General features: G+C 37.9%; 1 protein-coding gene across 2 annotated transcripts in view; it reads left to right on the forward strand.

The window, feature by feature from the left end:
• The window catches only part of BACE2 (beta-secretase 2), a 73,560-nt gene that overhangs the window by 26,978 nt on the left and 20,637 nt on the right, over positions 1–25,945 (forward strand). The window contains exons 3-9 of one of the 2 annotated variants that reach the window (XM_062573746.1): positions 3,328–3,544; positions 5,235–5,363; positions 6,606–6,740; positions 9,868–9,969; positions 13,429–13,578; positions 14,799–14,967; positions 21,958–24,765. In XM_062573746.1, the coding sequence (XP_062429730.1) occupies positions 3,328–3,544; positions 5,235–5,363; positions 6,606–6,740; positions 9,868–9,969; positions 13,429–13,578; positions 14,799–14,967; positions 21,958–22,211 (1,156 nt within the window). In that variant the 3' untranslated portion in view covers positions 22,212–24,765. Of the gene's footprint in view, positions 1–3,327; positions 3,545–5,234; positions 5,364–6,605; positions 6,741–9,867; positions 9,970–13,428; positions 13,579–14,798; positions 14,968–21,957; positions 24,766–25,945 lie in introns of those variants that run through there. The other variant, XM_062573738.1, reaches the window with a different exon arrangement.

Genomic DNA, 25,945 nt, shown 5'->3' on the forward strand with positions numbered 1-25,945 from the left:
TAAGCAATAGTGCTATTTCAATGTAAATACTACTGCCTCATGGGCAAGTTTCAAGAGCAATCTGGAGCTGATCATTCTATGAGATAAGAGGGTAAAAAAAACTATAGGCAAGAAATTAATGTAATACATTAAAGTGTGTACAAGCAAACAAAAGTTTGCAGCATAATCCTGCAAGTTTGTTGTGGTTCACTGTACAGTTTATTGTTTGGGGTGAACAGTAAGCTTGCTCTAGAGCCCTTGCAAATTAGGTGGGACTTCTTGGTTAAAAGTCAGTAATTTATGTTGTGGAATAGTCTTCAGACAGCTAGGTTGGTTGTTGGGTTTTCACGTTTGCTTTGTCTTAAAGTTGTTGTCCTTGAATCACTTGCTTTGTGCCGTCTATTTATCATTAGAAAAAGGATCAAAACTTCTCTTCAGATTTTTTTAGTCTGTTCCTGTCTTCTCTCCGTGTCATTGCTGTCTATGCAGACTTTGATTTGCTGCTTGGAAGAAGGTGAATGGATAAGCAGGAAAATCTGAAGCACTGGTTTCTTGCAGAGTGGCAACTGAACTGGGAGAAGGTAGAATTAAGGAGGAATTCCTTGTGTTTGGTGGGGTCAGTATTAAGCAAGGCTTTCTGCGTAGAGGATTTACTGTTTCCCTGTTGAACTTCCTTCAAATACAGAATGATAGTAGAAATAACATTGTGGCTATGTTGTGTTTAGTGCTACAGTCTGGTATGGAGAAGTAACTGAGTGAGAAAATTAACTCTTTGCTAGTTATCTCACCCGAGCCTTGAGAGCCAGTCGAGATTTGAGAACCATTTTCCTAGTGGCTGCTCTGTAGAGAAGGTAGTAGGCAATAAGGAGAGGGAGCAAGGACTAATGCTACTACAGCACTGTAATCCCTTAGGCCCTTTTCTTTGCATCTGGTTTAGACTTTCCTGCCAGAAGAATAGAATTTCTTATTTTCTTATCATCACCAAAATGGCTTGTTTAGATTTCTTTGTACTGTGCATTTCTGTTTCAGAACACTCAGGCCATGCATTAGAGCAACTCTCTAGTTTTGACCTCTAAAGAAGTTTTCTTCTTTTGGATCAGTCAGATGGAAAAACACGGGCTGATTACAGTCAAGAAGATGGAGCAGGAAATGTTGTTTGTGCAAAACAGAATATAATTACTGCCACAAGAGTCATGTGAGATCCCTTCCCACACCAGGAATTTCACTCCTTGAAGTAAATAACAAGGTCTGCTTTCAAACAGGACTTTGGTGTGCTTTACAAATGAGATGAGTAGCATCATAGCCATTCCTGCAGATGGAGAAGCTGAGGCACAGAAAATGAGGAAGTGACTTGTTGCCTTTCCACAGCTCACCAACAATACTGGAAACTGAACCCTGTCTTTCTACATCCTGTTGCAGAGCTCAGTCCATTAGGCCGTTAGCGCTTACAGAAGAGCTATGTGCTGCTACTGTGGCTAGTCATCTAGAGTCTGTATTCTCAGATTCGCTTCATTTTATTCTCCCAACTCTCCCTTTCTCTCTGATTGTAGATGTAGATGTTCCTCTTCTGTTGCACAGTCAGGCACTTTTCTTCATGAGCAGCCCTGTGTTTTCCCTTCTTCCGTTGTCCCCTCAGTTTCTCTTATGTTGCTAATTATTCAGATTCTATTTTGAATTATAAAATGTACTGCCAGACCTTGTCTTAGTATCACAGTGGTGCTCTGAAGACCCTGACTGAGCAGCGATGTCCCTGTGTCTAGGTGTCATACAAATGCAGAATTCTGCAGAAAGTTAAAAGAGCAATAGCAGTGACTGGATCCAAATAGTACCAGTATCTCCAGAATTCGTGCATTTTGAAATACAATCTATGTGGCCTGTTGCCTCATTTGTTTCTGCTGTCTTGGATGTTTTAAGCTGCTGGGCCTGTGAAGCCCTTGAAGGGTTAGGCATTGGGGGATATCAAGAACTGACCTTTTATTCCATATCCTCTCTTCTTCTAGAAAGGGGATCAGTTGCCATAACTCATATGGTCTAATTGTTAAGTCAGAGAAGGTGTGTTCAGATGGGTGGAAGTTGTCTGCATTGCCACTGAAAGGTTATCAGCCTCATCAGAGGCATAATCATGCTAACTTTCATCTGACTAGCTCAGGTGGAGATGGTTCTGAAGCCACAGCAGCATGTGCTCCAGGATGAGCTGGCTCCCTGAGTCAGTCCTCGTCAGCGGGCTCCTATTGCCTGCGTTGTAACGTCATGGCTCCATGGCTGTTTCTGTCAAAGCAGCTCTTAGGTTAAAACTGGCTTCATAAAGCTCCCTGCACTGTAATCACCTGCACTTGTATTGTTTTACACATATGTAAAAGATATTATTATGAAATTGCTTTAACCTGCTGATTTTAAAGTTATCTTTTCAAAAAGCTGTCAAGTCTGGTCGCGTGAACCAAGCACAGTCACTTGTTTATTTGAAAGGAGAAACCACGTGCCAAGGAATGTGACCAAAGTTAGTTTGTAAGGAATGTAGAAGTTCTGTAGCTCCTCAGCAGTGGTATGGATGGAAGAGGATTGCTATGTTTATGCTATAGATTTTAAAATTAAAAATCTATTGGTTTTTTTCCTAATGTTTTTGCTAAGCAAAAACACATAGCATTCTCTTCCTTTCTTTGGTGTGCCGTAGTTAACTACTGCTTTGCTTTTGCTGCCCCAGTCTAGAGGGAACTCTTCTTTTCCTCCTACAAGTTTGTTCACAATCGTCCTACAATCGTTTGTTTATTATATCCAAATCTGCTTACCTCATTATAGACAAACCAAACTGCAAATTCATGACATGTATCTTAGTGCTTTTGTTCACAATAGCATTCCAATTTACCCAAAGTGCAATTTTAATAATATTAATGAGGTGTTCTTGTAAAGCTATTCAGTTAGCTTGGCATTTCAATTTTAGATTTGAATTCAGAAGCTTTTCAGTTCCTTAGCATCACTTAATACATTCCATTTCCAGTTCATGTGTATTGCTGCTGTTATAATGGATCCTGTCTGAGTCAGGAATATATTGCAGTAGATAGCATAATACTACAGATTAAAAAAAAAGAAAAAAAAAAAAAAAAAAAAAGGACACCTATTGTGAAGGTTTGAATCATTGATGGCTTCAGGGTCAAAACAGGGGCTCAAGATTTTTTATTATCCCTTTTTACTGCTTTTACAATCCTTCCTGCTGCCTCTATGAATATATGGGATTGACTTTGCAGACTTCACTGTTTTTCCTATGCAGGGAAAATTAAGATTGAACAGTACTTCATTTTCTTGCATTGCAAATGAACAGCTCATGCATGAGTGTGTCTTTTCCTTTTAAAGGTCAAGTACATATAAATCTCAAGGAATTGATGTCACAGTTAAGTACACTCAAGGAAGCTGGACGGGAACGCTAGGTACAGATGTCATTACTATCCCAAAAGGAATCAATGGCAGCTACACTATCAACATTGCTACCATTCTTGAATCCGAGAATTTCTTCTTGCCAGGGGTTAAATGGCATGGGATTCTTGGTCTTGCCTATGATGCCTTAGCCAAGGTAAGTTGTCCTTTCCCTAGCTTTTGTGTTTCACAATGACAATAAATAGAAATCTAAATTTTAAGGTAAAGAGAACAAATGATCTGTCTGTGTTAGACTCCTCCCTTCCAACCACATTTTGCTAAGGATCTTTTGTGTTTTGATAAATTCCAGAAAAAATAAATGGGGTTGTGATGAGAATGTAGACATTTCTGGTGATGGACACTCCAGTTTTAGCTCATCTGGAGTGAATAAGCTTTTACAGAGCTTATAGTACCAGAGTGTAGGAGTAAAGGTTACCAGGCTTCTGTTACAAGTATGTAGGACATTTTTTAGGGCTCTAATGAGCTCCCTCAAGACTTGTCAAAGGACTGATGAACTTATCTGGCAAAGCGCCTGGCAGCTCATTCTACAACCTTCTCTGTACATATAGTAAAAGTTGAGGCTGAGAGCACAGGTGGATAATTTCAGAACAAACATAGATTTCATAGAATGCTAAGGCTGGAAAGGACCTCTGGAGATCATCTAGCCCAACCCTCAGCATAGCCCCATAGGGGGATTGAACCCACGACCTTGCTATTAGCAGCACCACACTCTAACCAGCTGAGCTAAACCTGTCATGACAGTGTTTTCCTGAACATACAATTAAATGCCTCTGTTCTTAGAGAGGTAGGAAATTCAGGTAGAAGTCTCAAGTTAAAACTTAAATTGTATAATCTAAAATCATTTATTGTCTAAAATTTAATATGTGACTGGAATACCATATAGTCATAGCTCTTAACCTATACAATAGCTGTTTAAAAATCCACCAACTGAGACACAGGCAGGTAGAACAATCAATTCAGTACTGTATGTTGACTCTAGAGTTAAAATGCTTTATTCAAGAGCTATGTGATCATTGTATTGACTTCTGCCTTACTTGCTGTCATACATTGTCAACAGGCAGAGAATAGCTACTTCTCAAGTTCTGGCAAACAGTGGCATTTATTTTTCCCTTCTTCTGAAGACTGAAGGGTTCTTAGCTTCTGATGCTGCTTAGTACTTTGTGTAGTAAGAACACTTCGCAAGCTAACCAGTGTGTCTGCGTGTCACGACATGTATCTGCACAGAAATATGAATTACAGGAGAATTGTAATACTTTAATAACTGCAAAGGCAAGCATGGCATGTGCTGTAGGAGAGGAACCTGCTAGCAAATATATTCAGTTGAACTGGGCATACTTTGATATTATGTCTTTTAAAAGGAGGAAGAGGAAATAAGTGCTATTAAGTGTCAGGTTCATTAGAATTAGACTATTGTATTTTAAAACCTGAAATTCCTCCCTTTAAAATTCTACTTTTTAACCATAGAAAGGTGGGAAGAGGAAGTTATTTTTCACTGTTCTGATAACCCAAAGCTATTTCCAAACAGTTATGTTCTTGACAAAATTTTCTGCCTGAACCTATAACTTGTATTTGAAAGCTGCAAATAGAGAGTATTCTGGGGATTTCTACGGCAGTGGTCAAGAATAAAAAAGTTTTTTTAAAAAAAACAAGACGGGTTTTATGATATTATACTTAGGATTTTCATCACTTGGTTATCGGAAATTCAATTTACTCATAAAAAGGGGTCTTGTTTGAATGATTTGTTCATTTCTGCAACAAAGCTTTTTAATGAATATTTCTGCAATTTTTGTGGGTTTTGTTTTGTTTTGTTTTTCAACATCCTGCAGCCTTCAAGTTCTGTGGAGACATTCTTTGATTCTCTTGTGAGGCAGGCGAAGATCCCCAACATCTTCTCCTTGCAGATGTGTGGTGCTGGACTGCCTGTTTCTGGAAGTGGTGCCAACGGAGGTAGTCTTGTGGGTATCTGTCAATCTGAGAGGGAAAATGTATATTTGTTAATCTCTCTCCTTTTCTATGACTACTTTTTCCAAATTTAGTATTAAGTATATGAAATTCTTTGTAATTTTTAAAGAAAAGTTAAACATTTAGGCAAAACTCAATGGCCTGTTTGTTTTCATTCTCTATTTTCTTTTTTTCTCGAGTTTGAATAAACTTCTGCATTTGAAGTTCGATCCTAATTAAAAAAAAAGAAATTTTGTAGTGCATGTCCATACCTAATGCAATTCCTTCAGGGCAGATTCTCCTATTTTTCTGCTACCTGTTTCTTCTATTGAGTAGTGTTTTACCCAACTACTATGCTTGTTCAAACTCATAAAAATGTTACTGTAAATTTTTTACATGAGGTAAAAAGAGGAAGAAGAATCAAGACCCTTTATTTTTTTGTATACAACATGCCAAAGGAAAGTGTCTGAAGACTAAATATTCCCCTTGTTATTAGAATTATTCCATCAGTTTTAGTAAAACCAAGATTTGGCCTACATTTATCTGGGACCATGATTTGGAATTACACTTCAGGAATTATGCTGAAATATGTATATCAGCACAGGGAGTTAATCACAAGTAGTTATTTTGCTGTAAATTTACATGCTATCGTAACTGTTGGCTTACCTGAGATAGACAAAGCCCAAGTGCATACACATTCACGTTAGTTCAGTTCAAACCATCAAAGTCTGATAGTCTAGTTATCTTAAATGTAGGTTTTGATAGAAGATAATACTATTAGCAATAATATTATGGTCATATTCTAATGTGTTTAAGAAAAATGAGTTGTTAAGCAGTAGTTAGGCTTTTCTGAACTTGTAAGGTGAATTTATCATGTGTAAGTTTAATATTCTCTCTTATTTTTATACATTACCTAGATTAAGCCACTGAAGAGACTCTTTTAATTATAACCAGTGAAACTTTCATAAGAAAATTAGTTTGAATTTTGTAGAAGATGCTGGTAATCTGGCGCAATATGGGAATTCTGGTTTACTAAAGCAAGAATATCTAGATGTTTCATATAGTTGCAAAATATATATCACTTTATTATTGATTAAAAGTTGATAACATTTATCATCAAAATCCTTACAAATGGTGCTAAATTAAAATTTTGAAGCCCTGTGTATCACAGTTAGTCTCCTTTTTTCCTGCACTTGCCCCAAAGCTGAACATCCTGGATTTTAAAGTGTGTAAATTCCCTTCTCTTTTTCCCTCAGGTTTTAGGTGGAATTGAACCAAGTCTGTACAAGGGTGATATCTGGTATACGCCTATCAAAGAAGAGTGGTATTATCAAGTTGAAATTCTCAAGCTGGAGGTTGGAGGACAGAATCTCGAGTTGGACTGCAGAGAGGTATTTGCAATAATGTGTCTATATAAAATACAAATTTGTTTAAGAAGAGTACTTAATTGATCAGTTTTGTCTTTGCAAGCAGGTGTGTATTGCAGTGTCCTCTGAGATTTAATGCTGCATGATAACTTTGAAGAGAAATGAATAAGCCATATGAAATGTAGCGTATACAGCAAACATGCTAAAATTGCTTCAAACAGGACTTTAAAGTTGTCAATAATATCTGTAGCCTAGTCTTTTTAATTTATTGAAAATACTGAATGAATAGTCCACTAAAAATTAGAGTGCCATGGTTTGGAAGGGCTCACCATGTAGGCTAGTTTCTGTTGTAACGAAGGTGTCCATATGCTAATGATTGTACATTGTTTCAGTAAGACAGTAGTCTTTAAATAACTACAGTTTGTGGCTGCCTGTTACAAAGTAAAATCAAATGAAAGTGGAGTAGCAATTGTTTAACAAAGAGGAAGGAATATGTTGGAATGATACCCATGGAGATTTCTGATCTCCACACAACTTCTGATGGCAGTTGGCAGATGCCATGCTGGGAAGCTTCCCGAAGTATCTCATCCCATCCTTCTTTTTTGGGTAATCATTTTTGCTCATTTTAGTCTTGCCAATTACTATTCTTTATGGATATATTTACTATTTTTGTTGAGAATAATGTTCTGTTATCTCTGGATCAGTATAGTGAAGCTGCATTAATGATTTTTATTCTCAAACTTTTTTGTTGAAGGATATGTGTATATGTATGTGTGTTGTTTGTTCTTTACTGTTGCTTGTTGCTATCCATGTTTTAATTTTAGTGCTGTAATTTTCATGCCTTGTTTTCTTTAGACATCTTAAAATATCTTATGCTTGTTTTTGTAGTTGGAAATGTGTGGAGCATGATAATTCTGAAGTTTTTAAAATTCATACAGATGGACTAAAATTAATGATAAAATCCTACATATGCATAAATTATTATATTTCCTTACAAAATATGAACATTATATTTCCATATGAAATATTTTAAATCATTCATATCTTCTTTGTATTTAATAAGCAAAACATAGTCTATTTAAATAACTATTTCTATATCATAGTGTTCAGAAAGCATAACTTACTGCTAGGCCTCCAGTATAAGTGTTTATATTTGCTTTTTTTTCTTGCCTTAAACAGTCAACCTATTTTGAAAAGAAGTCATGATACTAATCATTTAATACTTGCTGTTTCCAAAAAACAAATCACTTAAAAATATAACAATTATAAGTTTCCTGTTATTGCAGGCCTTTTCTAAGCCGTGGTTTGCTTTCACTTTGTAGGAATTAGCGTGATGTGCTAGTTCGTGGTACAAAAGGCATCATTCCTTTCTTGATCAAAAGAGATCTTATGACAAAAATTTACCAGAAAAATGGTTATCTAGTTAGGGTCTTGCAGGGGGTGCGTAATTCACTAGCCAGAACGATGGACTAGGTGCCCTCTCTTTTCTTAAATGTCTTCTAGGATTTTCTTTTTCTTTTGTTACAATGACCTGAGACTACTCCTTTGCTTGGAAGGGAAAAGCTTCCGTGCTGGGAATTTGTCCAATAGTACGCTGCAGGTCTGGCCTTGATCCTGTCAGACCGGGATTGAGAGAAGTGTTGAGCTGCCAATACTGTACCCTGCACAGGGGCACTGTAAAATATTAACCAGGAAGATTCAGTTACTGCACATTGAAAGTACTCTGTACACAGCATGAAAAATTATGTGGCACTTAATCATTCACTGAGTGATACTGCTGCTCCAGAAATTTTATGTGGTTTCTGTGTGAATGGATGGTCCTCTTGGCTGTGCCTCCTACCTACTTTTTTCCAAGGGAGCCTCTCAAGAATGATGGTGATTGTGTATTCGTGGTACAAATATGTTAAAAATGGATTCTGTTTACAGAATTCTTAAAATAAATAATAATAAAAAAAGTGATGTGGCCACAATGCCTTGATATTTTTCTCCAGTTTTTAGAAATATTTCTGAGTGCAGAATAAATGGTGGGTAGTTCATAGCAACGCTTTTCCACTTTGCATTTCTTTCAGCAGTGCTCAGCAGCCTATAGCATGGCTTATTTCAAAAAGAAAATAACGGTCAGAGTTACTTTTCTGCTTTTGTTGGGTTCTATTTTTATCACTGCACTAAAGATATTCCATGTAATTTGGTAACATCTAAGCTGATGGATTTTAAATCAGCTTGCCATCTGACCTCTTCCTAATGAGGAAGTTTCCTTGTGCCTTTTGATAAGGACATAGACATGTCATCGTCAAGTTATACTGATCCTACCACCTAAGCTGATAACGAAAGTAGTTAGTGCAAACAACTGCCACAGCTACTTGCTACTTTTTAAAATTAATCATTGTTTTTGAAGGTTTCGTGTGAAAAGATTTACCTTTTAAAATACTTACTCTTTGTATAATGTACTAGAAGTTTGAAGATCTCTCTTCAATCTGGGGGTTGGGATTTTAATAATGAAAAGTGTTTAGTTTTTTTGTTTTTTTTTTTAATACGGATTTTGCAGCAGTGAGATTGAAATTTGCCAGTTTCTTTGTAGGTGCCTTTGCCTGTGTTTTGGTGGTTTTCAGAAGTGGAGAAAGCTGTGGCATTTGACATTTGTACACTGCATCAGTGCCACATATGGCCTATACTGAGGATTCATGTACCCTGACTTTTTTTTTTTAAGTATATACATGGGTCATTATAAGCTGCTCTATTATGTTTAAATTAGAGCAAATTGTTTTCATTACAGCAGAGACTCTGATTCAGGGCTTGGACATATGTGTAAGCTACATCAATGTACTTGATCTGTGTCTGCACTGACCATGAGAGTACATTTTGCCCAAGACATGTGTGAGGTAAAGGAGATTAGCTTCACCTCTGAGAGAGGCCGTGCTTTGCTTCCTTTTACAGCAGGTTACGAATGTGAGCACTTGGCCATCTTTCTTTTGCACTCGGACATTATTTGAATTTAAGCTGTCAACTGGAGAGTTCTGCCAAATGGTATGACATACAGTTTGTGAAGACTGCTACTGAAAAAGAACAGCCTGGTCATTGTTATGAAACAGTTTAATCTGCATTACATTAATTATAGTGTGTGTAATTTCTCTCCTTTTTCCTCTCTCCTTAGTATAATGCAGATAAAGCAATAGTAGACAGTGGTACCACCCTCCTCCGGCTGCCCCAAAAAGTCTTCAGTGCTGTTGTGCAAGCCATAGTTCGCATGTCCCTGGTAAGCTAATGTGATTGAACTTGCTTGAAATCTTAAATTCCTATTAAATAATCACATGATTCTTGAAAGAAATGTCATCTTTGCCATCTACTATATAAGTCGTAGGGTTTTGACCTGAGGGGAACTTAATTTTTCCTCATCTACCTCTGTTATCAGGTAAGAACTGACTGATTGTCTTTGGTGGAAATGGAAAACAGAAGAGGAGGTGGGAGAAGGAAGGGCCATATATAGACAAGAGAAACTTGTATGGAAATGGGTCAGAAATAGTGCAGAAATTGAGTGTTTTATTCTAAGCCTTTCAGAAATACAAACACAATCCCTGTCTCTTGAATTCAAAATGTTAAGAGTGCAGAATTCAGTCTTTTAATTCAAAACTGAATGTTCCTAAAGTAAACCTAATACTGCTAGCAGTTATTTTTCAGATAAAATGCGTATTGTTATATAGAATGCATGCCATTCATTAGGATTATTCATATCAATAAAACTTCTTTTGGCCTTCATTATTGAATTATTTATGTTTAAAAGCTTCTTTCTTTGGAAATAGAGTAGGCTTTAAAAGTAGGGCATGGGGATAGTGCATTTCTCTGTGTGTAGATTAGCTGACGTTACATTTTCTGGGTAACAACAGCTGTTCATAAATTTTGATCAAATGGAATGAGCAGTGTTGAGAAAGTTGAAAATGAAGAATAAATCCTAGATAATTTAAAGTGAACAATTTTAATGTTTTTGTCATGGCTTCATAAATGGACAATGGTAGCAATTATGAGCCGCGGGAGACAGCAGTAATTGGGCTACTAGCTGGTTGCCCAAAAGGCAGCATATTTGCCTGTATGCTGGTAGATCAAGACTTAATTAATTATTTCCTTACTTGCCTGAGCAGAGATGCAGCATGAAGTGTTCTTCACTGCCTGCAGGTATCCAGTATCTGAAATAAATATAACAGTTATCTTACATAGTTCAGTTTCACTGATTGAGAAGTTCTCTTTGTAAAACACTTAAGTATCAACTGGAACAATTTTAGGCAATAGTGGGGGAATGGAAAGAAGCCTGCCCAGGAGCTCTTGTAATGTCGCCTTCTGGATATAGCATTCTCTTGTGAAGTGGGTCACAGCAGTCCAAGCTCCTGTCTGGTTTTGTTGAGGAGAACATTTGAACTAGGGCCTTCCGTATGCCAAGTAAACAGTCAGTCCACTGATCAATAAGATATTAGATGGGAAGCACTCACCCATTCTGCTTAATGATTTTTGCTCTTCCTATTAAAAATGTATAAATTAACTCTTCTATTTTAGGGATTTTTTTTTACTCCCCAAGGCCTCGCTATTGTACTCTTTTCCCCCCACACACACCTCAAAAGTTATTTACACACCTCTAAACAGTGGTGATTAAATAAGAAAGTTATTAGGAGCTGAAGGATTGGATTCTGACACTGTAAGAGTGCTGTCAGGAAAGAGTATGTTTTCAGCATGGTATTACGGCATTGCAGTCACACTCTGTGCTCTGTTCTTCTGGCAGGCTATGTGTGATTCCAACTTAAAATCATCAGGCCGTAGTCAGACTTGCTTCTCTGCAGGTGAACCAGGTTAACAAGTTCCTGCTCTCAGCTGCTCATTATGAGCTTCCCAGCAAGATGTTATTGCCCCCTCAGGTATATTGGCATAACTGCATGTGTAGTGCACCTTTATACAGCTCTATTAAATAAAAAAGAAAAAGAAAAGAAAGAAAGAAAAGAAAAAACAAGGTTGTGAGCTTTAAGATCTTTAATAGTGCAGGATTTCTTTAAAATCCAGCTGATTTGGATAGAAATCTGTTAGGGAGAAGCTATAGATGCAGTTTTGATGCAGGCAGGTCTGAAGAGTGATGGTTTTTGGCAGGTAAGCAGAGACGAGCCACAGTGGGGTGGCAGCAACAACACCTTGCTGAGCTGAAGTCAGAACAGCATCTCAATGCATAGCATTAAATTAGTGCTAAGTCAGTAAGCATCACAGGAGTATTAAGCATTAGTAGCTGGAGAAGAAGTCTCACATAGACCTAAAATCTTTATTTTGTTAAACTTTTAGGTATCATAAAGCCCCACACTCCCCCATTCATTTGACATACAAAAGTAAGGCAGAGAAATGCAATGTAATAAGCATTCTGGGAAATCAAAGCAGGCATTTAAAATAGAGCGCTCTATAGTCTTCGCAAGTCCAGCCTGGGTGCTATCTTGCAGCTCTTCTCAAGTTGCAAGCTCTGTTTTCCAAGAGGATATGGAAAGAAAGGAGAACTACTTTTTTCAGCGTGAGATTCAGTCCAGAGGGACCAAGCGTTCTGTCCCATGCCAAAAGATGCACTTAAGTATGCATTTAGAATTAAGTATAAAAGCAGTCTGTGTCCCTAAGCTACACAGTGTGTTTAAATAAATGTGTGCATGTTGGCCCAAGAACAGAGATTAGCACCTTGAAGTATCAAGTCTGTAATGCTGTGCAGCCTCTTTATTAGCAGATATTTCATTGGCAGGTATGTGTGAATATATGTCACGTGTAAAATGCCATAGACCTGATTTATGAGCAGATGTTTACAGAATAATATCACAGTTAAATGTAAATGAGAGGAGTAGAGGGGCAGGATTCCATATTTCTTTTTCACCCTAGTGGGATGCTTTGGTTCCACAATGTCAGAACAAGGTAATGCCTTGTATGTTGCTTCACCTGGAAGTAAGAACCAGCCCGAAGTATTGTACTTGAATAAGGAAGTGATTTCCTCCAGTCTGGCAGCACATCAACTTTGTGTCCTTCAGGGAGCATGAACATAAGACAGGATGTTTGTCTTAGGTAAAGGAGCTCTGCAGGGGTTTATTGTTTGCATTGTTAGTGCCATGGATATATTAAGAAACACTGCTAATCAACTTTATTTCCAAAGCATGTCAAGTTATATTGGTAGTGGGTGGCAACACAGCACGAGAGACAGAAGTATGTGTTTCTTTCCATTGATTGTAGCAGACCTTGATTCCCTTAGTCCAGTGAACTGAGGAGTGGTCAGTGTGACTGTTAAACGTTCATGCGGTTCATATCTTGTTCTGTGTTTTTAAACAGTGTTTGCTTCTTTTAAAATGTTGCAGTTTGGTCACGGTTGTTTAGAGAAGAGGTAGGGCTTAGCCTCTTTGCTGTCATGATTGCTCAGGAAGGTCATACATGTTTATTAGGGAAGTGGAAGAAATGAGACAGAAATGGGGGGAGAAGAGAGAGTTGAAATTTGTTAGTTGTCTTTTGCCTCTTCCCCCTTCTTCCAAGTCGTAGCGGGTTGTGATGCGCACTGATTTGGGTTTGTGGTTTGCTTTTATCATCAAAGAAAAAAAATCTTTGACTCATATTCATGCCTGAGTTTATCTCTGGGAAGCAGAAGTATCAAATATTGGCAGTGATCATTTACAAAAAATCTGTCAAAATACATGTAATCTTTATTTATCATGCTTTTTTGCAGATACAAGAATTCTCTTCTGGTTTCTGGACTGGTTCACAGCTTGCATGCTGGGATAAAACTGAAAGTCCCTGGTCCTTATTTCCCAAACTCTCCATTTACCTGAGGGATGAAAACTCCAGCAGGTCGTTTCGGATCTCTGTCTTACCACAGGTCTCAACTTTCTTTGTTTTTTCAGTGGTTTATTTTTACTATTATAAGAGTGCATGCTCTTACAAAATAGGAGCTATTTTTAGCAATAATACAGAAGTCACTTACATCTGGATGCGAGAGAAAAAAAGTTTAATGACATTTTAAAAAATCAAACTTTGAATGGAAAAAATGGCAAAGAAACTTATGTGCTAAAAGAAGCCCTGACACCTGAAAGCAAAAAGGAAAACAGTCTCCATTTGAGTGCAAACTGTGTAGCCTGAAAAATTTATTCAGAACTATCAGAAAAAAAAAGCAAGTTTTTATTTTGTTTTTCTTGAAGTTTTAGCTACGTCAGATGTTGATACACAGTGTCTCTGCTCATTTTGCTCTTCTCATTTTGGGAAGCAAATTGATTTGTTTTCATGGTACTGTGAATTGGAACACTTTTCCTGAAAATTACACTCTCGGCAATGAGGCTGTGTGATCTCTTCAGCAGTCTCTATAACTCGGTTGGTTTCTCTTTTATTAATATTCCATCCCAGCTTTTATAATATAATGTGCCACTTTCATTTCTGCTCTCTGGCTTTTTTCCCCAATATAGGTTGCAATACAGGCAACCTATCCTCTAACATCACTATTACAATCTTTTACCTCAGGGGATGTTCAGGAGGAAAGCAAAGAATGCACCTCTTAAGTACATTTTAACTTGAAATATAGTAAAGCCTTATGATAAGCTTTTTCTGTATTGATTGTGTAGTTGTCAATCTTTTGTCTTCTCTGAGGAGAAAAGGAGTGAAATGTGACTTGAATTTATGAACCTAGAGCCTTGAAGCTGGTACAGAATGCTCTCCACATCCATTGCAGTCTGATAATTATTTAAATATTTCTCTAATTTGTGATCACATTGAAAGTCCTTTCTAACCTTCCTTCCTTTATGGAATATACGATTAAAAATAGCTTTCATGAAATTGAAGGTGACCTTTGCATGGCAACTGATTGTGTTCAAATTTAAGCTTAGACTCCCTGAGCTTTTGCTCTTACCTGCACTTAAACTTTGACCAGTTTAAAATAATATACAGAAGTCTGTTTGTCTCTATTCATTCTTTATTTGTAGTAGAATTTAAGTGACTGAATACAAAAATCAAAAGTTCTGTAAATCTCTCTCAAACGTCATCTTCTGAGTAATGTATTTTGCTGCTTCTTACTCTCTGGCTTTTTTTTTTTTTCTTCTGAATTGATAGCTTTATATTCAACCCATTCTTGGTATTGGAGAGAACCTGCAGTGCTACCGATTTGGGATCTCTTCCTCCACGAATGCGCTAGTTATTGGTGCTACAGTCATGGAAGGCTTCTATGTAATATTTGACAGAGCTCAGAGGAGAGTGGGCTTTGCAGTGAGTCCATGTGCAGGTAAGAGAAATACTGTTGTGCACAGGTGAGTCTGGAAACACCTGCCACTCGGAAGAACTGCTATGTCATTTACCTGATAGGAAAAATGTGGTTATTAATGAAGTGTGAATGGGATATTTGTGAGCAATCTCAAACTATTCAGACTTCAAGGGGAGAAAAGAGCTGTAATTGCATTCTACTGCCTTTTGGTGTGAGGTAAATCAGCCTTAACTTTAGAAATCTGAGCTGCATTCTTTCCCTGAAAGAATTTCGTCTTTCCGAGATGCCTGTCTGTGTGTGCAGTTTTCCCAGCACAGTTATAGGAGCATCCCTGTTTTATTACAGCTTCATTTGTATAATCTTGTTTAGCTTGCAGACGAATAGATTCTTCAACTAACTTTTGAAATGTATAGTGAAATACCATACTAAAACTTTTTCTCTAAATGTAAATTCTGCTTTTTTGGCCTTTCAGAGATGAAAATGGGACTCTAAATTTAGACTTGTGATGTTTTTGTTGTCTCTAAACAAGTAGTCTTCTCAGTGTAAGTCAAAAAGCCATTATCTTTTTGATTGGCTGCCAAGGTAATGTGAAAAAAGGAACTGACAATTTTGGGTGTGAGAAGTGGTTAGCAAGGAAGGGCTGCATGCTTTGTTATACTTCTAGAATCTGTTTAAAAAGTGGAAAACAAAATCCGTGACAGACCCTTTGGTAATTGGTAGCAGCAGTTTATATCACCTAATCCAGTGATTCCTCTTCCATTTCTGTCATATGCACAACGTACACATTATCTCCATGAATGTTTGGAGTTCCCAGTGAGAGAGAGAGGCTAGTCAAAGCTACTGTATTTGTGCATTACTGTCTGACTTCAGAGGACTGAAAATCTCAAATACAGAAAGTTTTGGGGAATCCTCGGTACAGTATTTCAAATGGGAAAATGTGTCTAGGAAAACACAAATTTTATGGCCAGGGAAAAGGACTTGGTTGGGGCAGAGGCAGCTGTTGTGTGGAGAAGGGCTTGTTCTTTAATTCTCAATTATCGGACACTTTGAGACCATAGCATGCGTTAAGTTGCATAGTCCTGAATCCCTACAATGCCTCAGAGCTGGGACTGCAGAGTTTGCCTGGGTTATCTCTAGTCATATTCCCAACACTCTGAAAAAATGGATTAGCTTGGGCACAGCACTGTACCAGTGCTCAAGTTAATTGACCTTCTATCTGCTCTGGCCTGAAGTCACCACCAGCGCTGCTGCTACCATCTTCGTGTCCTTGATCTACTACTGCCACCTTTTTGCTCACTCAGTTCTTCTGCTTTTCCTCCTTACTTCTCCCTTTCAGCCCCTGCATCGCTGATGCACAGCTCAAGCAAGTATACCTGGCTGGTCTGAGCTCGCTGTTGAGGGCCACTTGAATCTCTGTACTCCGTGATCAGCAAAGGAATGTAGTACAGATGCCACTGTAGTGTCCCTGTATGCAATGAGCATAGCTCCAGCAACATTTGTTAGATTGACCTCTGTACTGCACCCACCTCATCTCTGTCACGCTTGCATATTGCTGGTTAGGAAGCAAGAATCAAATCCATGATTTGTCAGGGCCCTGCCAATCAAGCAAGCACTTCGGCCTCTCAAGGACAGGCTGATTTCACAGCACTGGTTAACTGTCTTTGTTTCTTCATTATATGTCCCATTTCACCAAGGAGAGCTAAAACAAATAAAAGCGTGGGATTTTCATCCCCTTGCTGATGAGTCATGGATGTGGCACTACAAGAACATTTTGGAATCCAAATGGGAGCAGAGGAAATGTGGTGTACCTATGTGTAAGTCTGTATCCCAATTGGAGAAATGTTCTCTGCCCTGGAAAACATAGTAGTATCAGTGACTTGCCGTGAGAAAAAAAGCAAGACTGGCAATGCTTCTTTAATCCGCAATACTTATATTGGAGGAGGTGAGGGTAGTAAGTGCTTGAGTGCTTAATGCAACTAGGTAATTGAGCATAAGAAGAGTGATACTAGGTAGCTCAGTTGTAGCCCTAGGGCATTTTAAAAGCCTTTTAAAATAAGAAAATGAAAAATCTTTCCATCGTTAACAGGTTCAGAATTGTCATCTTTGAGCTTGCTAAGAAAAAAAATTCTGGATACTGATGTGGGTTGCTTAATGAAGACCTCTATAGGATGCCCTGCAGTGATGGAAGACACATTTTGAGTGCTTCTGGAAGGACAGAAAGTGTAACTTGACAAATATTGCAAATCAGATTTTCTTGCCTGTCATTCTCCCATTTGCTTCCTGACTGCAATTTTTGCAAGCCTAGAGCTGCCTCCTGCCACTACAACGCTGCAGCTGTTGTGGAGAGGGGTAGGGATGCTCTAATACAACATATTGACTGATGTGGTCACCAGGGGACTCTGGCTAGCTGGTGCTGATGAAAAGTGCTCTGAAAATGTGTCTTTGTTGAGAAAAAGTCAGGGAACCATAATAACACCTTAATGGTAATATCACTATATAGAAGCCCAGAGTTTGGCCACTTCATTTAATTCTACACAGCCTTCTTCCAGAGACGAAGAATTCCACTTGCTAGAAATGAAATCTGCATTTACATTAGCTTGGACACATCATAATTCTCACCTGGTGTCTTCTTGTTTCTTTGTCCATGTTTTGTGCAAATGTCTAACTTAGTATTGTGGGAACTCAGCTTCTTGAGAAATCAGATGATACAAGACACTGACTGAGACAAGATTTGTCAGACTTCACTCACATGGGGCAGTTTTGCTGGATGTGCTATTTATTATGAATTCACTTCTTCAGTTTGTGGTTTCCATATTTAACACTACTTTCATCAGAAAACCACAACTGTGAGCAGTTAGCAGTAAGTGCATTGTGAAAGATTAAGCTGCCTAACTGGCTTCCTGTAGAGACCAGTCATGTCTTCCATAGCAACCTTATTAATGAAATTTATTTTTAGTCTCTTTTTGGGCTTAAATTAAACTGAATTACTAGTGACATAAATCTTCAGGAATAGAGAAATGTAAATGACCATTTGGTGTTTCTCTGTTTCTCTGTAATGACTTGTGCTTTCTTGTTTACAATAGGGTGTTAAAACTGAATTTAAGTCCAGGCTTTTATAGGATGTTAAATAAGTACGAGTGGAATGCAAAAATGGCAGGAACAGGAACAAACCCTTAACTTCACTAAATCCCAAGTTTCTGTTGAAGCTTGACTAGGTATGAGAAATAATTTATCCCTACATTCCTCCTTGCACCATTTTAGTTCTCCAGCACATACCAAGAATGAAAGACTCAGAGTTACGTAGAAGGTTGCATGAAGCTTTTCAGTTGTTGCAAGAAGAGACATTTGGTTTTGATCGATAGTTGAAGCCTTTTAAAACTTGTTCTGCTTGTTGCTAATTTCAAATTGTTTCAAATTGTCTGTTGCTGTTTATTTCAGGTATCTTCTACTATTTACAGGATGGTTGGGAAAGGTTTTGGATTAGGTCCCTACTTGAGAGTAGATGTTCAGCTCATCTTAATATTAGAGATGCAACCTAATGGTACCTCAGCATTGAGAGGGATTATGCCCCTAATATGTTTACAGTAAGTGAGAAGATGATAGGATTAAAACTTGGGTAATTTTCAGGGAAGAAAGGTGCCAAGCATTTCATCATAAATCACTTATACAGCTTTTTAAACAAAAACATGATGAGATAGAATGCAATCCCAGCAAATTTGTGGGCTCTAAACTGGGGAGGACAGCTGGCATGATGAACCACAGAGGTTCAGTTTGGAAAAATCTTGATAAACTTAAAGACTGGGCAATAGAAATCTCATGAGGTTCAATGAGCAAAAGTTCTGCATCTTGGACAGGACATTACCATGTACTGGTACAGTTTGGGAACGGACCAGCTGCATGTGAAAAAGAACTAGGGGTTACGATAGGCTCCAAGCTGAATACAAGCCAACAGTGAATACAGAGTAAAACAGCGTAACAAGGGGCAACATCCACAAGTTACACTTCAGGAGGTTCAGGTTGGATATTAGGAAGTTCTTCTTCCTCAGAAGTGTGGTACAGCACTGAACTAGGTTGCCAGAGGAGATTATCGGCTCTCCGTCTTCAGAGGTTCGCAAGACTTGGCTGGACAAAGCCAGAGCTGACTGTTCGTGACAGTCCTGCTCTGAGTGTGAGGTGGGACTAGCTCCAGAGGTCCCTGCCAAGCAGCACTTTAAAATTCTGTGATAAATTTGATCCAGCTTCTGTTTGCTTCCTTTTTAAACCACTCAAGGTAGTGAGTGTGTGTGTGTTTGGTCTTTCCAACTTTGAGCTTCTACACAGATGTTATAAAACAGCATTTTTTCAGAAATGCCATCTTTGTCTTGTGATCATCAGTAATGAAGAAAGCCCATTTATTCAAGGTGAAGATTTCACTGGAGCTAGCTACTACCAGAAGTTCTAATGAAAACAAAAGGCAAAATACCTCAATTCAGCTAATGTGTAATAGTTGATATGTGTGACTTAATTTGTTAAGGGTTTGTTTGAACAATTTAAGTAAATTTCCCCTCTATTTCCTTGCAATTTTTCTGGGGGGGTGAAAGAGGGTGAGCAAAAACTTTTCTTTTTGGAGGGAAGAAAAAAGAGGCTATGCTGCTCTCAAGTATTCTGAAAATGTAATTTAAAATGTCAGCCACTATGGCAACAGTTTTGTATTGCCTTTTTAATAGGGGTAATTATTGTACTCAAGCCAAATACTGTGTAATTAGAGACTGTTTATTTTCAAAGCTATCTGCAAGAAGGAAAATTGTGCTGTTTTTTTTTTTTCTTCAAAATACTGAATTTCTAAGTAGCAATATTTATACAGTGCATTTTGTGTTAGTATTAAATGTGCTTTAGTTTATGAAGTCCTGCAGCAAAAACAGACAGAAGAAATAATGTATGGGGGGTGGGGTAAGATTTCCATGGAAAATAATTGCACAGCAGACAAAGCGCGCTACTGAGACTCTGAACAAAAGGATTTTGTTTTTTTGTCTCTGCCATAGGCCTGCTAGGTAGTCTTTCACAACTCTTTCCACTACTGTGCAGCTCACTTTTCATGTCTCTGTAACAGCAGTGTCTTTTGTTGGTGCAGTAGGGTGCACGGGCCAGCTTATTGCAATCTGATGAATTGAAAGAAGATGTGATTTTTTACTCACCAATGCTAGAATGCTTGTAGTGCATTCCCAGGCTTCATCCAGCCCATTCTAATGGTGTGTTGCTGCTGAAAGAAGTGTTCCCACACTTACAGCTTAAGAGTGAGTTGGTTCAGTGAATGATGGAACAGAAAATTCCTCGTTTTGGCATTTATTTGACAGGTTTGTTTTCCATCAGATCAGCGAGCTGCCCTGACTCTCCTTGCAGCCTACCATCACTAGAACTAATATAAGAGGCAGTGAGGGAGACCAGGACCGCTTCTTTTAGCGGCAGCCCATGACTAAGTTGAATTAAGTCTAATAAGACTTAAACCTTTACATAATATGAAGTCATGAAACAAGGAGGCCAGGAAATGAACAACAAAAATCTCTCCAAATAAACTGAAAATAAATCAGCCTACCTATTCTGCAGTCTCTCTGCAGAGAATATTAAAGGCTTCCTTCCTACCTTCCCAAAATCCAAACTACCCTCATCCGTCAAAAAAGTAAATTTTGTGAATGTTTTTAAATGTGCTTCCAGGAATCTTGTCTAAGCTATGTGTAAATAAGAGGTATTGTTTTCACTAAGGCAGCGTCACTTATGATTTGGCAAAAATGTGTGTACGCATGTGTGTGTGTTTAAAATGAACTGTGTATAACACAAAATGAAGGTTAAAACCAAGGCCTTCTGTAAGAAATACACCAGTGTGCCCTGGAATATTTGACTAGAGAAGTAAATATTTGTTAAAGAATAGAATATTTGTTAAAATGCACAGACAGTACTAACTTCAGGCTCCTAGCTGCCCTAAGCAACCTAAAAGATATTCATCCTTCCCCAGCCACAGTCCTGCCAATAGGAAATGCTCTGAATATTTTGTTGCCCTAGGCAACTCACCTGTTCTACCTTTACAATACAGACAACCCTGTCCACAACGCAGGGGGAACTTTACTGTGCTTGCCATGGTTACTCTGACAACCACGGGCAGCATAACTCTTTTTAGCAAGTGCTGGTTTAACAAGTACACGTTTGCGGTGGCAATGAAACAGGTCACACAGTCTGTGATGTTACCAAGATGGATGGCTGTTCAAAACAGAGCTGCCTAGGCACCTTCTCTTGCTTATTGCTTTAGCTTCATCACCTCCGTTTTCTTGAGCTGCTCCTTCTTATCCCAGCTTCTCACTGCTGCCATCAACCTTCATCTCCACCGTTACCTTTTGCTGTACACTCGTCACCTGGCTCTCTTGCTTTATCTTCTTTCTGAACTCTCACTTCAGCAGTCCCACTTGCAAAAGTATCTGTGCTCCTCTCTGCTCGGCCCAGGCCACAGTTCGTTGAGGTATTTGGAAGCTAATAAACCTGCATGTTGCTCCCTAAGCCCTGTCTTGGGAGGCAGCAACTACAGCAGATGTAAAAATTGTCTGAGGTGCTTTTCTGAGGTTGCAAATGTCAGAAACAACAAAAACTCCACAGGCCTTGAATTACTGTAGTGGATTGGTATTTTAAGATTTTTAAGTCTTGTTAAGCTGTCATTTCTAAAAAATTTCTAAAAACTTATTCCCCAAAGAAAAGGTAGTCTAGTGGCTTTGGCTTTAACTTGTGCTGTGGGAGACTTGAGTTTAATTTCCGCTCTTTTGTTGACAGTATATATGGATGCAGGAGTAGCATGGTTTCCCAACACCTCAGATTCTTATTTTATAAACATGCAATGCTATTATTTTTATTGCAGTGAGAAATACATTAAAAATGAGTATGCCAAGATGTACAGTAATGGAGGGAAGTGGGATATATCTAAGCTGAATCCTTTTCAGTGGCCTTTAAATGGTATGCATGGACTTAATGTCTCTCTTTGTGATTTCTCAGAAGTTGGTGGCTCTCCAGTATCTGAGATTGAAGGACCTTTCACAACAGCGGATGTTGCAAGCAACTGTGTTTCTAGCGTTTCTTTCCATGAACCAGTGTTATGGATTGCCTCCTATGCTCTCATGAGCTTGTGTGGAATTATCCTCCTGGTACTGATCATTCTTCTGCTTATTCCACCGCGGTGTCAGCACCGCTACACTGACAATGATGTGGTCAATGACGAATCTTCCTTAGTGCGTCATCGATGGAAATGAAAGACTTGATCATGAAACCTGGAACTTAAACACAATGAAGTATAAAGTACTTTGCCAAGGAGGAGAAGCCAACACCTCAGTCCTTCCTACGTCCATTATAAATTGCATTTGAAATCCCTCCAAATATCCTGCATCATGATTTTTTAAGCTTTATTTTCTAACATTGATTCTGAACCAAAGCACTATTAATCACCTCTTAAGTGCTACTGTACTGGATTTGCTACTGTAGTACAATGAGCCTTTATACCCTCATTAGTACCTTATTTTTTTTAAAAAAAAAGGAAAAGAACAAAACACACCATGATGTTCTTCCACTATCTGAAAAAGATTATCCCTCCTTCTTTCACAAGAGGAGCTGTCCAAAGTTTCCAACTAATCAAGCCTTGAATGTAGAAAGAAACATAATTCTTAATAATTTCTCTTCTTAATCATATTAAATTAATACAGCTTTTTGTTTATATCTATTTATATATATGAAACTGTGTGCTTGGGGCTTGGGAGGAGAAAAGGTCAGACTTATTCAGCAGACGGATAGAAGTGAGGTCAAGAAGAAGAAATGTCAATTTTTTTTTCTCCCTCCCCCCCCCCCCCCTTAAGATTACTGCTGCCGCTAGAGAGGGTCATTGTGCCTCAGCATCATTCCAAGAGTTTGAGGAGGCGAAAACAGGGAAACAAACTTGTTCTGCCTTAGTGTGAAACAAGACTACCTCTCAGCTTACAAGGATGCTTACCACTGGCGAGCATGTGACAGGAAATTCCATACAACAAAGTGTAACTCCTTGGCTTCTAAGTAGCTGGTTTTATCAAACTAATGTTTCATAACTTTCCATTTCAGTGAACAAAAAAAGCCTCTCAGTTTTCCCCCTTTGGGGAAATTTTCCTTTGGGGAAATTTTATTGAGCATGTAATAAAATGAGAAAGACAAACAACCCCCGCCCCCCCTTTTTTTTTTTTGCTGAGCCCAGCAAACCTCAAAGGATAAAGTACCTGTCTTCGTGGATAAACTGTGAAGTGAAAACCTTAACACTGGTTTGTTTTAACTGACTTGAACAGCAGTTGGAGGTTTTTTATCCTGACTGGCTGGGAGTACTGTCTGAAAACAAATAAAGTGTATAACTGAAAACAATAGCAGGAGAGAGCAGGAAAGAATATATTTAAGCAGACCTCCTTTGTGCAATCACAGATCTTAATGCTAAGGTCAAAACACAGCATTTTCTTTGCAGACTGAACATATTTCTTACATCTAGTCCATCAGTGTTGCATGACCTCAGTTGCTTTTCTAAAACTGTTTAATGGTGAGTTTGAAAGATAAGCAGTGCAAGGTTGAGAAGTCCAGTGATAACTACAGTATTTTCACACTGAAAACTTATGAGTTATCTCTCTAAAAATAACTGAAAAAAAATTCTTTGCATTTGAGTGGCAGAGCAGGTTATATATCTGTGTGGGTAACAAAACAAGCAGTTTAGCTCAGAATACCAGACCTCCTTCCAATTCACACTGCCTCTGCTTCTGAATTTGCATAGGATACCCAAAGATTTCTTTTTCAAGAATGGTACTTTTAAAGAGGTGCATATAATATGTGTGAAAATAAAGCACATTTTTTAAACAAACTCATGCATTTCACTTCATAACTGGAAGTGCCTGTAAATAATGTTTTTGTTACTCTTTAATTCCTGCACTTTCAGATTGCTTGGCTGGACAGAATGAAATGATTGGTGTTTTGACATACGTCAGGAAATGTCTTCTCTTGTAATTAGAGTTTGGAAATGGGAGGAAATTTTTGAGTTTTCCTCCTTCTTCACCTGCCTTTTACTTTTTATGGGGAGAAAAACAATTAATTCAAGGACTGTAAGAAACTATACAGCTTAACTGTTTTTCCCCTGTATCTTCCATATGTCTTTTTCTTAATATCTTTATAGTTAGAATTTTAGTACAGTTTATAAGAGTTATTTATCAGTGTAAACCTACCTTTTTCTCCCATTGTCATATCACTTGTTAGTTCTGAGATTCACTTGATTGATTCACTTTTTTTTTTTCCTCCTAAAGTGAAGAGAGGAGGAAAGTTCTAATTCTGAGGGTTTCCTCAGGTGAACTGAGTGATAAATGTGTCCTTCACATCATGGTATTTTCACCCCATGATGCAGCTTTAACTTTTGAATGTTTTCTCATTTGTATGAAGCGATAATAAAATCCAATGAGGGATTGTCAGAGATGCAGAATATTCACTGCCTCTCCATTTATTTCAGCTGGTATTGGGGGTACTCATTGCTCATAAACATTGGTGGCCCGTACTTGTTGAAATGGGTTGTCAGTATTGTGTCAAAACATTAAAAAAATTTTTCCTTTGAGTTTTTCTCAAAGCAATAGACTTTGCTTTGGAAAAAGTGATGTTTCCAATTCTGTGATACAGTTCCATATAGTTCTCCTGGGTTTGGTTTGACATATAACAAACCATTTCAAAGTTGCATTCATTTTTCTATTGTATGGTAATGTAAGTAATGCTTTTGTCATCCATTTTAAACACAAATACATTATCAATGTTTGGACTGATACAGTGGCAGAGTGACACTTTTTTTTTTTCAATTTAGAAAGTAGTAACAGTTTTATACTCTTGAAATATTTGTTAGCTTCTCTCTCCTTTGTTCTGCCTTCTTATCAGAAAGTTTTAGGACAGAATTTATTGGGAAAGGTTCCTTATATGCTTCCTAGAGACAAGCTAGATTTCTTCCATGTTGTTTAATGAAGTCTTCTTAATGCACAGATTTCATATAAATGTCTTTCAGTTTTACTCTTTCATTTGAATGTCATTGGTCAAGACATTTTAACAAATACTTGAATTATATGAGCAAAAATCAAGTAGCACAAATGAAATTCTTGAGATTTCATGGCTTCCGTTGCCACTAAGATTTGGCTTATAGTAAAAATGCTGTTAGTGACATTTGCTAGCAGTACAAACTTCATCTCAGCTTGTAAATTGATACTTACAGTGGCAGATATTCAGGTGAGTATTGCTTTGTTGCTTTGGCAACAAGAGCAATAGAAACCCTTCAGAGTTCATTTTCAGCCTACAGCACATTAAGAAAAATAATGCTGTTGAGCATTTTTCTATGAAAAATGAAATGTAATGACAAACTACAGTGTTACCAAGTTTGTCTTGTTAGTGATCTCTTTCCCTGATATTTTTTAAAGGAGAGTGCTATGAGGATTATTTTATACTCCTATTAACTAACCTCAGAGATGAGAGTAAACCATGCCTTAAAAAACAGAGCTTCGGGTGAAGATGGTGTTAGAAAATATTCTCTGTTTATTATGGAAGACAGCATACTTCCATCACAGTACCTCCCATTACTTGTATACATACTAACGTTTCTGGAAGAACTACCATTCTCCTAATGTGAATGTCACATCATGTACCATGAAAATGTCAGAAAACATTTGTTTTCAGAACAAAATGTTTCATTGGATGCTGCTTCTTAGATAATTGATACTATCAGTTCGATCATAAAGGATCTGGAGCTCTGTCATTTGAGTTCAACTAGTTTAAACTTCAGTCCAAGCATGGGAATATGTTAGTTCTATCCCAATGCGCTGTCACAGGTGCGAGAAATCTTTTCATGGGCTTTTTGGCTCAGTTTAAGTGCTGAAGAAAACAGATGAAGAATTTTTATATGCCTTTGTTTCTGATTCTCTAAAGAGAATCAAGGAATTGCTCTATTTTGAAGGTGAAATGGCTG

Source organism: Rhea pennata, chromosome 1 (genome assembly GCF_028389875.1).
Source record: "Rhea pennata isolate bPtePen1 chromosome 1, bPtePen1.pri, whole genome shotgun sequence".
NCBI classification, from domain to species: Eukaryota; Metazoa; Chordata; class Aves; order Rheiformes; family Rheidae; genus Rhea; species Rhea pennata.